The sequence below is a fragment of the Pelophylax lessonae genome (assembly GCF_965119305.1).
Source record: "Pelophylax lessonae genome assembly, chromosome: 10".
Taxonomy (NCBI): domain Eukaryota; kingdom Metazoa; phylum Chordata; class Amphibia; order Anura; family Ranidae; genus Pelophylax; species Pelophylax lessonae.
In genome coordinates, this window is record NC_138777.1 from 18,625,391 (window position 1) to 18,642,631 (window position 17,241).

General features: G+C 47.1%; 1 protein-coding gene across 1 annotated transcript in view; it reads right to left on the minus strand.

Moving 5' to 3' along the window:
* Positions 1-655: 655 nt before the first annotated feature.
* Positions 656-17,241, minus strand: part of SPTY2D1 (SPT2 chromatin protein domain containing 1) — a 47,406-nt gene continuing 30,820 nt past the window's right edge. The window contains exons 3-6 of the mRNA XM_082270713.1: positions 14,058-16,145; positions 11,989-12,148; positions 8,054-8,131; positions 656-1,246 (exon numbers count right to left, since the gene is read on the minus strand). Coding sequence (XP_082126839.1) covers positions 1,147-1,246; positions 8,054-8,131; positions 11,989-12,148; positions 14,058-16,145 — 2,426 coding nt within the window. The 3' untranslated portion in view covers positions 656-1,146. The remainder of the gene's footprint in view (positions 1,247-8,053; positions 8,132-11,988; positions 12,149-14,057; positions 16,146-17,241) is intronic.

Consider the following 17,241-nt stretch of genomic DNA (forward strand, 5'->3'; position numbering starts at 1 on the left):
GAGTCAGAGAGGTGGGCTGATGTCACAACCTCTGACTCAGCCAACCAGAGGAAGCTTTGTATTCATTGATAGCCAACCACAGGAAGCTTTGTATTCATTGATAGAACACATTGCTTGCTCTGAGCGGCTATCAATGAATACAAGGCTTCCTATGATTTGCTGAGTCAGAGAGGTGGGCTGATGAGGTCACAACCTCTGCCAATCAGAGGAAGCTTTGTATTCATTAAAAGAACACATCGCTTGCTCTGAGTGGCTGAGCGCCGCTGTAGACTCATCTGTGATCTGTGTATGAGACAGGAAGTATCGGCTCACATCTAGGAACACTTTGCGGTACGCTGTATGTGACCGCAGCTACATGCGGTTAATACCGCACATCCAGCAGATGTCCAAGGGACATTGTTTGTTTGCGCCAAACTACGTAAAGTGTGTGAAAAGATGGAGTTCTTTAAACATCGGAGCTGCAGCTGTCAGACATAGGCAAGTATGCATCCGTGGAGGTAAGTAGGTGCGGGTTGGGACAGTAGAATATTTAAGGTGGCAAAAAGAAGAAATGCACTTTATTTTAAGGCGCACTTATCCTTTAAGCAGCTATGGTACCAAACAAACTAGAACGTGGTAAGTGCACTTTTAAAGGATTGCACACAATCCGCAATAATAAAATAAATCTACATTTACTGCACAGATACACAGGAATTCATGAAACTCTGGAGACTGATAGCACTATATAATATACGGATATCTATACAGAAAACTCCTTATCTGGAGAAGGGGGAGGGGGGGCTAGTTCATCATACTTCCATTCCTGGAATAAATAATTTATTAACCAATCTGTTCTCAGAACACAAAATTTATATTATTTATAAAAAGAAAATATAAAGGAGATTAGACTATTTCCTGGGAGGTGACGCATCCAAGTTTTCACCTGACACTGTAGCAAAAACTTGAAAAACTCTGACACCTGAAAATTAGCCAGAAGTTCATTTGTCACCGCTCACATTTAAAAGAGATTCTCCTTTTTCCTTTTTTTTTATGAAAAACAAACTTTCTGAAAATTTCATGTGTGGATTTCAGTCTCCCCCCTGGTAGCAGCACAAGGTGTTCCGCTTCAGGAGACTCGGTAAAGTTCACAAACGCTTGTAGCGGATGCTATCGTTTTTTCATCTTCTTGGCGAGTTTTTCTTTTCTCTTTAATTCCTCCTCTTCCCGTCTTAATTCCTCAAGATCTTCCTGGATTCCTAACCGCAAGCTGGCACAAATAATGAACAAATTATACATCGCACAAAAAAAAAAAAGATACAAAAATTGTAAGAAAAGCAAAGTAAACATTTAGGAAATAAATAACTGATGGTCCAACTGGTCCCTATATTACTGTCGATTCACTCTCTGCCGTTTAATTAGAAAAATAAAAAATAAATTATGCCAGGATCTCCACGAGGAATGACGTGAAGATCAGAAGTGATGTGGGCATTTTGGGCTCCACAGGTTGTGCCAAATTCCCAAACATAAGGTAAAGTGGTTGTAAAGGCTCAAGTATTTTTTACTGTCATGCATTATATGCATGAAGGAAGAAAAAAAACCCTGTGTGCAGCAGTCTCACCCTACCCCCCCCCCCCCCATACTTACCTGAGCACCATTGCAATCCAGCAATATCCACAAGAGCCTCAGCTCCCCCGGGACTCACACTCCTGATTGGCTGAGTAACTGGCAGTCACAAGCCAGTGAGCCAATAAGAGGGAGGGGGCAGGGCCAAGCCACAGCTCCGTGAATAGACACGCAGAGCTGCTGCTCGGGTGCCTCCAGAGCAAGCTGCTTGCTATGGGAGCACTCGGCAGGAGGGAGAGGCCGGGAGCACCGGCGGGGGACCTGAGAAGAGGATCTGGGCTGCTCTGTGCAAAACCATTACACAGAACAGGTAAGTATAACATGTTTGGTTTACCCCCCTTCATGACCAGGCCAATTTTTGAGATACGGCACTGCGTTACTTTGACATCAGTCATGCGACACTGTACCCAAATAAAATTGATGTCCTTTTTTCCCCAGAAATAGAGCTTTCTTTTGGTGGTATTTGATCACCTCTGCCATTTTCTTTTCTTTTTTAGCCCTATGAACAGAGACCAACAATTTTGAAAAAAAAAAAAAAAAAAAAACCCACAATATTTATTACTTTCTGCAATAAAACATTCCCAATAAGAAAAAGTGGGAAAAAAAAAATCGAATTTCTTCATCGATTGTCAACACATCCACTATATAAAATTTTGTGACCAGGTGGTCGCCTTGCAACCTATACCACTGACACCTGATGACGGAAGGCCCAAGAGGCAATAAGTGCCCTCATAGAATGCGCCTTTACCAGGGAAAGGAGGGACCTGGCCCCAAATGGAATATTCTTGCAACACCGTCAGCCTGATTCATCTGGAAATGGTCACAGCAGATGCAGCCAACACCTTACAGGGTCCATCCATAAGGACAAACGGAATCCGATTTTCAGAACAACTCAGTTGCCACCAAATACACCCTGATTTTTTCCCGAACCACATCCAAAGAATGTAAGAGCCGGTTCACATTAGAGCAATCCGACTTGCCGGGGCGACCTCACAAGTCGCGGTGCGCAGCTCGCACCGCGACCTCGAAGCGGGCGGCACGGACTTCATAACATTGAAGTCAATGCAGGTCGCTCCAAAGAAGCTCCGGATCCTTTTTCTAAGTCGGAGCGACTTGTGTCGCTCCTATTAGAACGGGTCCACAGCTTCTCTATGGCAGGCGACCTGTAAGGCGAACAGGTCGCCTGACAGGTCGCCCCAGTGTGAACCGGCTCTAAGTCAGTCAATCTCTATAGGGTGCTTAGGCTTAGGGCACAAGGAAGGCAACAATGTCTTCATTTAAATGGAAACCAGAGATGACCTTTAGGAAGGAACGACTGGCAGGGACGAAGCACCACTTTATCTCTGTTAACCACCAGTAAGGTGGACGACAAGACAAAATGCCAGCTCAGACACCCTACGTGCAGAAGAAAAAGCCACCAAGGCGGCTACCTTCTGGGACAACGTAACCAGAGGAATCTCGCAAATGTTTACCAACGGTGATTACTGAAGAACTGACAGCACCAAGTGGAGATCTCACGAGGGCAATGGAGACCACACTGGGGGAGCCAAGTTGTGAACCCCCTAAACAAAGGTGCAACCAAAGAATATATAGCCAAAGGACGTTAATGGAAAATCGCCATGGCTGAACCTGGCCCTTGATGGTACCCGAGGCCAGATGCTGCTCAACACCTTGTTGGAGGAAAGCCAAACTCCAAATCACCGAAAAGGAGCAGGGGTGAACTCCAAGAGATTCACACCCGCAAAGTACGCTAATCAAATGCGATGGTAAATCCTCCTAAAAGTAGATTTACTAGCTTGAAGCAGTGTGGGAATCACCGATTCAGACATCCCTCTATCCTTCAACACCAGGCTTCCGACAGCGAAGCCGTTAAGCCAGCGACTGATGGAAGATTGGCCCATGGGCCAACAGATCTCCTCTAGAAGGGAGTCTCCAAGCATCAGCGACCAACAATATCAGATCTGCGTACCAAGACCGGCAAGGTCAGTCTGGAGCCACTAGGATGGCCATAATCCCTTCTGCCTCAAACCTACACAGGAATCTTGGCAGAAGTTCTAGGAGAGAAAAGACATATAGCAGACAAAACTGGCCCCCAAAGGGGCCACCAGTGCGTCTGTGGTGTTGGTCAGAGGTTCCCGAGACCATACCACAAACCTAAGCACCTTCCTGCTGAGACGAGAGACCAACAGGACCACCTCTGGAGTTCCCCACCAGAGACACAACTGATGAAACACCTCTGGAGGAAATGTCCAGTATATCGATCGGTAGTCTGGATTCTTCCACAGTCCAGACCCCCGAAGTACAATCCATGGCAAAAACTCCACCCCACTCAGACAGGCTGGCATCCGTGGTGACCACTGTCCAGTATAGGGGAAGGAAGATTTTAGCTGTCAAAAGCGCCGGAGAGCGAAGCCACCGAATCAGAGATCCTCTCATACCCCAGCTCAACAGGATCAAATTGTCTAGAGACTGTGGATTCTTGCCCCACATGGCAAGAATCTCTCTTTGCAGAGGTCTCGTGAGGAACTGTGGACACGGAACCGCCTCAAAAAGGTAGACACCATCAGACCCAGCACCCGCATGCCAGTCCTGAAAGACGGCCAACTGCTGGACAACTGGAGCCGAATTCATCCTGCAGATTTTGGAGCTTGTCCCATGGGAGGAACTACCGGCTGAGGCCGAGTCCAGAGTAGACCCAGATAGTCCAACTAGGTGGACGGAACCAGAGCCGATACCTGGAAATTTAATTTCCAACTGAACTCCTGCAGAGTCCGCACAGTAATCTCGCGGCTGTCATTTAGAGCAGTCGGAGATTCTGCTAGCAAAAGATCATCCAGGTACTCCAGTACCGTGATCCCCCGCTAGCGCAACAATGCCAACACTGGGACCAACACTTTGTGAAGCTGCGAGGAGCTGAGGCAAGACCTCTTGATAATGCTCCTAACCCACGGCAAGCGGAGGCGGTGCGGATGACCGACTTATGATGGAATATAAAGGTAAGCGTTCTTGATATCAGTAGAGGCCAGAAGATCCCCCTAAAGTAGGCATACCACTACTGTACGAATGGACTCCATTCAGGACATCTGTATCCTCACAAGCAGTTCAGAGCTTTGAGGTCCAATATTGGACGTACCTCGCTTACCTTCCTAGGACTTGTAAACATGTTTGAATAAAACCCATGAAAGAAACTTTCCGATTCTGAGACCGGAACAATCAACTCTTGTAGTAGCAGGGGGGGGGGGTGTTGGGAGGCCAACCAAAAAGACCCACAGGTACTATTTAAAGGGGGGGGGGGAGAGATGAAGGGGAACCTGGGAGTCCGAGCATTCCAGGAAGAGGGGTCCACTTAAACCCCGAAAGACCACCAAAGGAGAGGTGGGACACTACTTACCTCACCTTGGAACTGGGCGGGCACCACTGCAGGCAGACCAATGCACCATGGGGGGGGGGGGTGGGAGAGATGGAGGGGAAGAGGGGAACCTGGGGGTCCGAGCATTCCAGGGAGAGGGGTCCACGTAAACCATGAAAGACCACCAAAGGAGAGGTGGGACACTACTTTCCACACCTTGGAACCAGACGGGCACCACTCCAGGCAGACCACTGCACCATCTTGCAATGGGGGTGCTGCGGGCAAGAGGCATGCTGCGACTCAGGCCATGATCAGGGCTATGCGTCCTTGTGAGGCATTTACTTGCCGGCCAGTCCACATCCAGTGGTGCAGCAGACCTAGTGGGAAGATGAGGTTGGGTCGCGCTCGCTGGCCGGACTGGGGAGACCGGAAGGATCTAGAATATCTAGTCCGTCGCCCAGTCCAGCAGTTGATTGTAGTTCTCACAGGAACAGAAAATAATAAAAAGCAGCAAAAAAACTGAATTTTTGTAAAATCTTACCTGTAAAATTCCTTTCTCTGAGTCCTCCGACAGTCGCCGCCTCTTCATATTCGTCACATATGGGGTATTAGACTTTGCTCCGAAGGAGTAGCTAGGCAACAGAATATGTTAACATTAAAGCTTTTAACATATCCCACCCTCAAGGGGTGGTCCCCTCAGTCAATACCCTCCTACTTCCTGCAACCATATCTCAGTTTTAGTGGAATAGCAGTAGAGTATACAACCAAACCCCAAAAGAGGGGCGGGGGCGGCGACTGTCGGAGGACTCAGAGAAAGGAATTTTACAGGTAAGATTTTACAAAAATTCCGTTTTCTCTTACGTCCTCCGACAGTCGCCGCCTCTTCATATTCGTCACATATGGGGACGTCCCAAAGCAGTGCAAACATGAGGGGTGGGAAACGCATCCGCGCCGAAAAGGCAACGCAGTCTCCGCATCAAAGAAAGGAACCTTACCAAAGGAAGGAAACCAGCTGGGCAACAGGAAAAAACAAGTGCTCAACAGGAGCAACAACCCAGGAAAAGACAAATAACCATGGGATAAAAAAAACTTATCCCAACAGCCAGAGGTCCCCAACAAGGGACCCTAGGGAATTGCCGCACTAAGAACCTTGCGGCCAAAGGAAGCATCCGCCGATGCCTGAACATCTACTTTGTAGAATTTTGTGAAAGTGTGTACGGTCGACCAAGTCGCCGCCTTACACACCTGGGCTACAGAAGCCCCATGACGACAGGCCCAAGACGTACTCAGAGATCTAGTAGAGTGCGCCTTCACAGGCACAGGGGGAACCTTCCCCTGCAAGGCATAGGCCTGTTCAATGGTCTGCCTGATCCATTTGGCGATGGTAGAGGCCGACGCCACCATGCCCTTCCGAGGACCCTCTGGAAGAACAAACAAGGAGTCCGTCTTTCGAAAAGACTCAGTCGATTTAAGGTAAACCCTTATCGCCCGAACAACATCCAGAGAGTGTAATCTCACCTCCTTTGGTTTAGGCTTCGCGCACAGCGAAGGCAAGACAATATCCTCATTAAGATGGAATTCCGAAACTCGCTTCGGAAGAAAAGAAGGATTAGGTCGCAAGACCACCTTATCCAAATGAACAACCAGATACGGAGACTTGCAGGACAAAGCTGCCAGCTCTGACACTCTGCGAGCCGAAGTGATCGCCACCAAAAAGGCGACCTTTTTGGACAACGAGATCTCCCTGATCTGTTCAAAAGGAGCACGTTGCAACACAGACAGAATGAGATTCAAGTCCCAAGGGGGCAAAGGATCCCTCCTAGGAGGAACCAGATGCCGCACTCCCTGAACAAAAGTGCCAACCAAGGAGTTGGAAGCCACGGGACGTTGAAACAGAACGGCCAGAGCAGACACCTGACCCTTAATCGTAGCCAGCGCCAAACGCTGATCGACACCCGTTTGAAGGAAGGACAGCACTCGGGAAACCGAGTACGTGCGGGGTGAAAACCCCCTGGACTCACACCAGGCAAAATAGGCCTTCCAAGTACGGTAATAAACCTTCCCCGAGGAAGGTTTTCTCGCGTTGATCAAAGTATGAACGACCTCCGGAGAGAGACCCTTCTCCTTCAGGACCTCGGTCTCAACAGCCAGGCCGTCAAAGCCAGAGACTGTAAAGCAGGATGGTATATCGGTCCCTGAGACAGGAGATCGTCTCGAAGAGGCAGACGCCACGGGGCGTCGACCGCCAGATTCACGAGGTCTGCGTACCAGGACCGGCGAGGCCAGTCCGGTGCCACAAGAAACACCGTGCTGCGTTCCGAGTGTAACCTGCGAAGGAACCTGGACAGCAACTGAATCGGTGGAAACGCGTACATCAGCCTGTACTGATGCCACGGGGCCACTAACGCGTCCGACGCGTCTGCCCGAGGGTCGCGCGTCCTTGCCACGAACCTTCTCACCTTGTAGTTGTTGATGTAGGCCACCGCCGTGGCATTGTCCTGACAAGCTAGACATTAAAACTGAGATATGGTTGCAGGAAGTAGGAGGGTATTGACTGAGGGGACCACCCCTTTAGGGTGGGATATGTTAAAAGCTTTAATGTTAACATATTCTGTTGCCTAGCTACTCCTTCGGAGCAAAGTCTAATACCCCATATGTGATGAATATGAAGAGGCGGCAACTGTCGGAGGACGTAAGAGAAATTCCATTTAAAAAAGAAAAAAAAACAAAAAAAACAATATCAGTCAACCCCTAATAACAAGCATGTTTTACTGCATATACAGACTGATTTTACTGATGTGGGTTCAGTAATATGTTAAGTCACATCTGAAATAGCACTACTGCGAACCGGGCTTTAGACTTCAGACAAAGCAAGGAACACAAGGAGTTACATATAAACCTTTCCCATGCAAACCAGCATAATTATGATAAAACTGAACACTCAGATTCTTGCATAAGCCCAATTCCCAACGCCATTATAGTTTTCCTTTTAGTCTATAAGTGAAGAGTAATAACGGAATTACAGAAAGAAGAGGAAGACCCCAAATGTAGCATACAGATAGCAGTGAAAACCTGGAAGGAGTGTTGCATTTGCAGACTTACCTCCTGGCTTCCTCCTTCTGCTGTTCCCGGAAAGACGACTCCATGTATTTCAGTGCATAGTCACTCTCATCTCTGTATCTGAAACAGAACACAATAGTTGTTACTCCACCAATTCTCCCGCACAACACACTCTCTGCATCGTCACAGCTCATAGGTATTAGGATGCCACGTACAAACTATTTTTTTAAAGCAATAATAAACCCTTTATTATTTTCATAAAACAGTACTGATCCACCACATCAATCTGTGCATTAACCGCGTGAAGACCAGGCTTTTTCTGGCACTTTATGTTTACAAAGTTTAAGTCTGTATTTTTTGCTAGAAAATTAATTCAAACCCCCAAACATTACAGGCATACCCCATTTTACGCACACTCATGAGTATATGCACAGCTTGGTCAGCTTGGCATGGCACTACTCTAGGTTAACATTGCCATTTATAGGAAATCTTGGTCAGCTTGACATGGCACTGCTGCTGGTTTTTAACATTGGCGTCTATGGGAAATCTTGGTCAGCTTGACATGGCACTGCTGCTTTTTTTTTTTTTTTTTTTAACATTGGCATCAATGGGAAATCTTGGTCAGCTTGACATGGCACTGCTGCTTGTTTTTAACATTGGTGTCTATGGGAAATCTTGGTCAGCTTGACATGGCACTGCTCCCAAACCATAAGTGAGAGGGATACCAAACTTAGGGAGCACTGAGAGGGGACCCAGGACTACAGCATATCCTATTTAGTGGCTGGCCAGCTTGCCTAGATAATTTACCATGTCATAGTCCTGGGTCCCCTTAACGTGCTCCCTAAGTTTGGTGTCCTTGTCACTTATGGTTTGGGAGCAGTGCCATGTCAAGTTGACCAAGATTTCCTATAGAGCTAGTGTATTTACATACATTGAGAAGTAAAAAGAGGTATTGCGTCGCTTTAAGAACTTTTTCGTTTTACATACTGTATTTTCTGGCGTATAAGACTACTTTTGAACCTCAAAAAAATCCCCCAAAAAGGGGGGGTCGTCTTATACGCCGAGTATAATATCTCCAAGGTAACCTAAGTATAAGTATTACTGGTAGATGAAAATTAGGGGGGGGGGGGGGGGGTCGTCTTATACGCCGGAAAATACGGTACATGCTCTGGTCCCATTGTGTACTTAAAAGTGGGGTATGCCTGTATACATTTTAGTTTAGCAGAGACCCTAGGGAATAAAAATGGCGATCGTTGCAATTTTTTATGTCACACGGTATTTGCGCAATTTTTACCCCAATTTTTTGTCAAATGTAAAATATGATGTTACGCTGTGTAACTAGACACCTAACATTTCATGCTTTTTAAATTGCATGCTCGTGGAACTGCGACAAACTACGGTACTGAATCTCCATAGGCGGCGTTTAAAAAAATTTACAGGTGAATTTTAATGCACAAAAACGCACCCAAATTTTATGGTCAAATATAAAAGAGGTTACACCAAGTAAAGGGGGGTGTGGCTGTCAGCCGACCGAGATGGCTGCATGAGAGGAGAACTCCGTCTATCCTAGCCTCTCCATCTGACTATCAGCGACGTGGGACAGCTTTACCAGCTCCAGACAATCCAGGTAGCCTCCGACCATCACCCGCCAGCCATGGGGAAGAGGAAGGCGCACGGGGACCCCCTAAATTAACAGATTTCTTCCTAATGGCCAGCACGCCGCACTCCCAAGATGGAGCCGAGGCCTGCGCACAGCGGGACCCCGCTCGGCGCCCAACAAGCAGGCGCATGGAAACAGACACCAGCCTGATTCCCTCTCTCCCAGCACAAGCAGCAGTTCCTCCCTGGGCACTTCACCAGCACAAAGCCTGCTGAAAGTGGCTCAACGGCGCTCCACGGCACATACCTATGCAGGTAAGCAATGGGGGGGGGGGGGCAGAGATATCCCAAAACAGTACCCTTGAATTTTGTGAACATACACAGGTCTTCCCTACCACTGGTCAGCCGCTCACTGATATTACTATGAAGGAGATGTTACACCAAGTAAATAGATACCCAACATGTCATGCATTAAAATTCCTTTGCATTCTTGTGGAACGGGCACCAAACAAATCAATTTAAAAAATCTCCATAGATGACGCTTAGGACAGGTTTGGAAATTTTCTGCTGAATGAACGATAAATTGAATGGTTGTGTTTCTCATCCAAACTGTTTGCACTAGGTATATGTGAAAAAACTGATTAATTTATGTCCATTGAATAATTTATCAGTCATTACATGATGGCTCTATCATTTGCTCTCATGGATGAGTGTTCATTTTTCGAAAAGGAGTTTGAACGATATTTGGTATAGTGTATGGCCAGCATAAGGCCTCTGTCACACTGCAGCTTAAAAAAGCTCATTACTGCTTTTCTTTTTTTTTCTGCGCTAAAATACAGCCCATTCATTGTAATGTGCCTATGCACACAGGAACGTCAACAAGCATCATGTATTCTTCACAAAAAAAAAAAAATAGGAAAACCTTAAGACCCTAAATCTCTTCTTTACCTTTAAAAGCAAAAGATAAAAAAAAATAAAATAAATAGAATTACTATTAGCCTGACGTCGCTCCAATCCTCCAGGGCTATAGAGGCGCCTATGGAAGCAGTAGGCCACACCATTGAATCGTTTCTCTGGCGAACCTTGTGGAAACCGCAAGCCCGTGATATACCGGCGAGCGGGTTGGAAAAGCATTTCAGCGGCTCCTGAGAATGCTTTCATGAGAAGGCCAGCTGCAAAAATGGTACCGGGGTGCATTAGTGGCAGTGTTTATAAACCCCAACATGCTGCAGCATAAATGAACACTGATACTAATGAACACTGATACTAATGCCACTAATGCAGCACAAAGGGGTTAATTTTCTGACACTGGTCACTAATGCATTAGTGACCAGTGGCAATACATTAACCCCCTCATACTGCATATTACCATTGGTAATTATATAACCTCTAACGCCCCCCCACCCCACCACCACCACCCAGAGTATGCCAATTCAACTGTAGATGCAAATCTGCTTACTTTTCGGATGCACTGGCTGGCTGATTCCTTTCCGGGGGCTCTCTATGGTCCTCTCCGATCCCGCCTCCCGGTGACATCGCGCCTTGCCGGGACTCGTAAGCGTCTGTCAGGCAGAGATTACCCTGCGGCTCTGCCTGACAGGGAAGTGAAGGCCGGGTCCTAGGCTTGTGCCGAGTGCACTCGGCACATCCTCCTTACAGCTCTGCAGTGTTGTAGCGCGACCGGCGCCCGGCGGAAGTCACTTGTTGCCCAGAAAATAGTTAACACTGTCAGCACTTCACCTGCTCTGCACCCCCCCTTTCTACAATAAATTGATCCGCCCACCCCTTGTACCGGGCGGCCCTGGCTGCAGCCGCCCACAGCGGCCCTGCTAACACACCGCTCAGCCGCGGACCCAGCACTCTTACCTGATGTCAGATGGATGTGTGCCGGGTGACCGCAACGAGGGCTGACAGAGTCGAACAGTGCGTCCTATGGATGTGCTGAAAGTGGAGAAGAGGCAGCCGGTTCTCTGATTGGTCAGCGCCGTCCATGTGACGGTGCTGACCAATTAAAATGCCTCTTGTCAGGACACAGAGAATTATGGATAGGAGCCACAGGGATTTCAAATCTCTGTATCACAGAGCGGCGTCCCGATGCCTGACAGCAGATAGCTGAAATCCTAGGCGCCCGGACTCAGTTTCTACTAGTCGCCAATGCGACCTGGCGCCCGGGAATTGTCGAGCCCTGTATATACACACACACACACACATATATATACATATACACACACATATACATATATATATATATACACACACACACACACACACACATACATATATATACATACACACACACGTACTGCAGTCAGCAAGTGGTTAATATAGGTGTCCAATCAGGAAGCACAGGATTACGGACTGACGCGAATGATACTCACTTTGTCCTGTCATAGCCAAATATTTCCCGAATGTGCTTAGAAATCTCATCTTGGGATTCTCCTCCATCATCTATAAAGTCTTCCATTTCGGAGTCGTACTCATCTTCATCATCCTCGATTCTTCTCTTGTAGGAGCTGGTTATCGGTGGCAGTGCGTGGCCTGCAAAGAAAAAGCAGAAAATGACAAACAAATCCTCAATAGGTGCCTCCTTTCCTTCACAAAGTTTCCTCTGTCAGCTTTCACTGATGGGGGAAGGGTGGTTCTTGTTTCCATATTAGGCAATTGATCCTCATTAGAGCTTCCATTCCCCCAGACTTTATACATATACTGTAGGAGTGTTTGTAAGTACAATTACATGTGTTGCCCACAGCAACCAGATTCTGCTATCATTTTTAAACCTGCCCTGGAAAATGACATCTGTAAGCCGGTTGCTAAGGGCGATACAAACCGTTCTTTTACAGAACAGAAGATACAGAGACTCAATGTGTATGCTGCTGCTCCGCATGGGTACGCCACAGTCCCTTAAAGGGTAACTCCACACTTTCGAGGGAGGAAAAAAAAAATAGCAAATAAAGAAAAAACAATATAGCTATACAATTGTGACACAAATCATATTGTAATTGAATGTTATTAAAAATGACCTTTCCTTTTCAATCTGCAGCTGTTGTTTTTTCTGAAAATGCAATATGGCCGCCTGGAGCTGTTCTGTACACAGAATGTATACTGACCACACCCCCAGAAACATTTCCTGCTTGTGTGATTGGCTGACCAATTTTCCCAGAAGTCTGCCTAAGATACAAGTCAGATTTCTGGCATCCCCTGCAACAAAAATGTCATTTTTGATGAGATACTCCCAATAGGAACACCTCCAAAGGGATGTAGGGCCAGCAGATTTCCTCATTAGAGCCCTGCAGCTGCCACAACTCCCATTTGACTCACTCAGCACAGAGGAACAAACAATTTATTCAGAACAACAAAAAGGTAGAAATCTGCAACAAAGTTTGTTACAATCCTTGTAATGCACAGAGATCGCCCAGAGGGGAATGTTTTTTTCTCAACAAAAGTGGAGTTACGCTTTAACAACTTTGCAACCACGGTATAGGAAAATAAAGACTATAGCACGGTTGGCCAGTTCTGGGAGGGCGTCATACGACGTCCTCCCATTGCGGCATGCACTCTGTGACAGCCAATTACAGATTGGGATAAAGAGCCAATCACAGCGTTTTTTTACCTCGTTATCAGCTGTGTCCAATCACAGCTGATCACAATGTAAACACACTTGCCAGTTATCCGCATTCCTTACCTCACGCCAGAGGAGAGAGCCAGTAACTAGCTAGTGTGAAAGGGGACATCTGCACTGATAAGTGTCCTGATTATCAGTGCAGCCTCAGTACTGATGTAATAAACCACGCCCTACGCGTTTCGTCACAACGTCATCTGGAGCGTCTAGTGACGAAACGCGTAGGGCATGGCTTATTATGTCAGTACGTCACTTCCGGTAGCGGTGGTTCAGACCGGTGGAACGCGGAAGCAGCCTGGCGGACCCTGCACGCTGAAAGTGAACTCCCCAACTGTGAGTGGATGCATAACTTGCTTCAATTGAAACACTATATACTACGCAATGGAGGCTATTTTGTGTTACAGCATTTGATGGGAACCGAGCTACCTGCCACAAGTGTGCGGTAAGCATTTTTGCACCCAGTGGAGATCCACAGGCACAAGTTCCATCACTTAAGGCACACAACTGAGCACTTGGTGCATTAACACACATTTGTATAAACAGCACTAAGCACTTTGCAATTTAAGTGGCGATACTATATGGTTTTACCAAACGCACTATATGCACTTTTATGATTTTATGGATGGAATTTCTTATGGTTTTAGATTTTTAAACTCACTAAAACGCACAGTATACACATCTTTTTATCCTCACAATTTTTATGTGGTAGCGCCGGCACCAACAATCGAGCAGTCTAAGTGGTTGAAGATTAAATTTCATTCAAAAATTGTATAACTTGCATTAAAAAGCATAATTTCAGAAATGAGAAATCATTTGACTATCAAATACCTGGAGGGCGTGCCATAGGTCTCTGTCCAGGTGGCAGTCCAGGTCTCACTCCACTTTGAGGTCCAGGTCTCACTCCACTTTGAGGTCCAGGTCTCACTCCACTTTGAGGTCCAGGTCTCACTCCACTTTGAGGTCCAGGTCTCACTCCACTTTGAGGTCCATTGCTAGATTTAGGAGTAAAGTTTTTGGATGAAATGGTTTCAGACACCACAGTGCATTTGAGCTTTGACCCGGGTCCTGTTGCTGAAATACTCACTGGCCTTCCAGGGCCAGAATTAGCTGGAGGTCGAGAACTCAAAGGTAGGCCACCATTGGGTCGCACTAGTTCTTTTCCTGAAGGAACACTTTTAGGTTTAGCACTCGATGAGGGAGGTCCACTGACTGGTCTAGAGCCAGAAACACTGGAAGGACGAGCAGGACCCGAACTGCTGCTTGAATGTCCTCCACTGCTGGGGCGTGATCCACCAGAGCTGCTATGAGGATGTTTAACTGACCCAGAGTTGCTGGTGGGCTTGACTGAACTTGAACCTGAACTACTGGAAGGACGAATAGAACCAGAGCTGCTGTGAGCCTTGGAGGAGCTAGTACCAGACGATGGCCGGGCTGATGAAGAAATTGATCCTCCAGATGGTCTGGTGGAGCCAGAAGACCCAGACGACGGCCGGGCTGATGAAGAAATTGGTCCTCCAGATGGTCTGGTGGAGCCAGAAGACCCAGTCGATGGCCGGGCTGATGAAGAAATCGATCCTCCAGATGGTCTGGTGGAGCCAGAAGACCCAGACGATGGCCGGGCTGATGAAGAAATTGATCCTCCAGATGGTCTGGTGGAGCCAGAAGACCCAGACGATGGATGGGCTGATGAAGAAATTGATCCTCCAGATGGTCTGGTGGAGCCAGAAGACCCAGACGATGGATGGGCTGATGAAGAAATTGATCCTTCAGATGGTCTGGTGGAGCCAGAAGACCCAGACGGTCTGGTGGAGCCAGAAGACCCAGACGGTCTGGTGGAGCCAGAAGACCCAGACGGTCTGGTGGAGCCAGAAGACCCAGACGGTCTGGTGGAGCCAGAAGACCCAGACGGTCTGGTGGAGCTAGAAGGCCTAGCAGTGCTAGAAACAGTACTTCCAGAAGGCTTGGGTGCACTAGAAGGCCTCACAGAGCTAGAACTAGAATTTCCTGTTGGCTTTCCAGAAATTGCGCTTGACCCACCAGGTCGAATGCTACCCTGATGTTTTCCATTGATGCTTCCATCTTGTTTAGAAGAGGATGAAGTCTGCTTAGCAGCATGATCCCTGCCAGAAGATAGTTTGGCGTTTCCATTGGAAGAAACTTTAGAGATTTTACTGTGAGAACTGGAAGAGGCCTGTTTCTCAGATTTGTGGCTCCCATCCGAATGCTTTTTAAATGCTCCATTGGACACACTTTTGACTTTCTCAGGGGGATCACTTTTGGAAAGCGATGAACTTCTATATTTTTTGTCCTCGGAATGACGTTCTTTAGAAGAGGAATGTTTATCTGAAGAGCTTTTATGAACTTTCACCACATGTCCGTTGGTTTTTGCATGTTTGTCAATGGACTTTTCGACTTTTTGATTCTTTCGCTGCAAAAACTCAATTTCTCGTATTTCTTCAGCTGTCCTTGGTCTTTCCTCATTTTTTTTCACAGGTTTCAGCTCCACTGGCTCAAACTGTTTTTTCTCAGCAAGTTTTAGCAATTCGGCAAAGTTCAAGGCTGGCGGCGGAGGCTTCCTGATGTTGTCGGGTTTATGTTTTTTTGGTGGTGGCGGCGCCGGCTCCTCAATCTCCTCTTGTTCCGACTCGCTTTGAGAATATTCGTACATTTCTTCCTCGTTCAGATACTCCTCCTCATTCTCACCCTGCGGATTGAAATCGCTTTCACCCTGCACATTGGAATCGCTATCCACCTCCTGGTCCTTCTGGCGTTTTTTTGGTTTGTCTTCTATCGGAATGCCGTTATACCCATGAAAGTTGTCTTTTGTCCTGGATGCCATGGCCCTGGCTTTCTTGTCATGTTTCATTTCTTTCCGTTTAGCCAAAAGTTCCTCTTTCTTTTTCTTTTCTTCCAGTTCTGAAAAAAAAAAAAAAAAAAAAAAAAAAGTGTTTTTAATGACAGCCAACAACAAAGTAATCAACTGCTAAGATCATTAACCTCTTCCCGTCAAGTGATGTACTGTAGGGCGATATCTTGGTCATTGCTGCATCTCATTTTTTCAGCTGGCGAATCCCTTTAATGTAAAAGTAATTCTAGCGGCTATGGAGGCGCTTGATCACTTTTACAGGCGGCGGAAGGGGGGGGGGGGGGGTTCGCACCTCCGTCCTGTTGTCAACCTTTCTCGCGAGCCACTGCGTGATTTGGTCACATCCTGTTTCGGTTCTTTGTTCAGCTGGCGGTTACCGTCCAGAGAAGCAGCCAATCAGACTGATCTGTGTCTGAGCGGCTGCATTGGAGGCCAGAGGCTCTCCATAAAGTGCTGTAGAATGTTCTGGTAGAGGGCTGCGCTAACTTTGGACTTGATAAAACACAGTGGACCAACACCAGCAGATGACATGGCTCCCCAAATCATCACTGACTGTGGAAACTTCACACTGGACCTCATGCAACTTGGATTCTATGCCTCTCCACTCTTCCTCCAGACTCTGGGACCTTGATTTCCAAATGAAATGCAAAATTTTCCACAGTCAGTGATGATTTGGGGAGCCGCGTCATCTGCTGGTTCTGTTCCACTGTGTTTTATCAAGTCCAAAGTCAGAGCAGCCCTCTAGCAGGACATTCTATTCTTCCCTCTACTGACCAGCTTTATGGAGATCCAGGTCATTGCGTTCCAGCGAGGCATCCGCTAGCAGGCTTGTCCCCATCTGGAAAAGGGGGACAGTCGTGGCTAGACCTAGGTCGGGACTATAACCTGCTCATGCTCGTAGGCCAGACTGGGGGGACCATAAGGATCTAGATTATCCAGTGCGAAGCCCCAGCCGGCATCGTTGCTTGTAGATTACCAGGAAATTCTTCCCTGAACACTAGCTAGCAATTGAGTAAAAGAGAAATAAAAAAGAAAATATTCTGAAAATAAAAAACTGAGACCGGAGTCCCAGCAGGATACCTAGGTCCTACTCCTTCTCTAGGCAGAAACAAACTGATGTGCTGAGCTGGGGCAGTGGGGGTTATG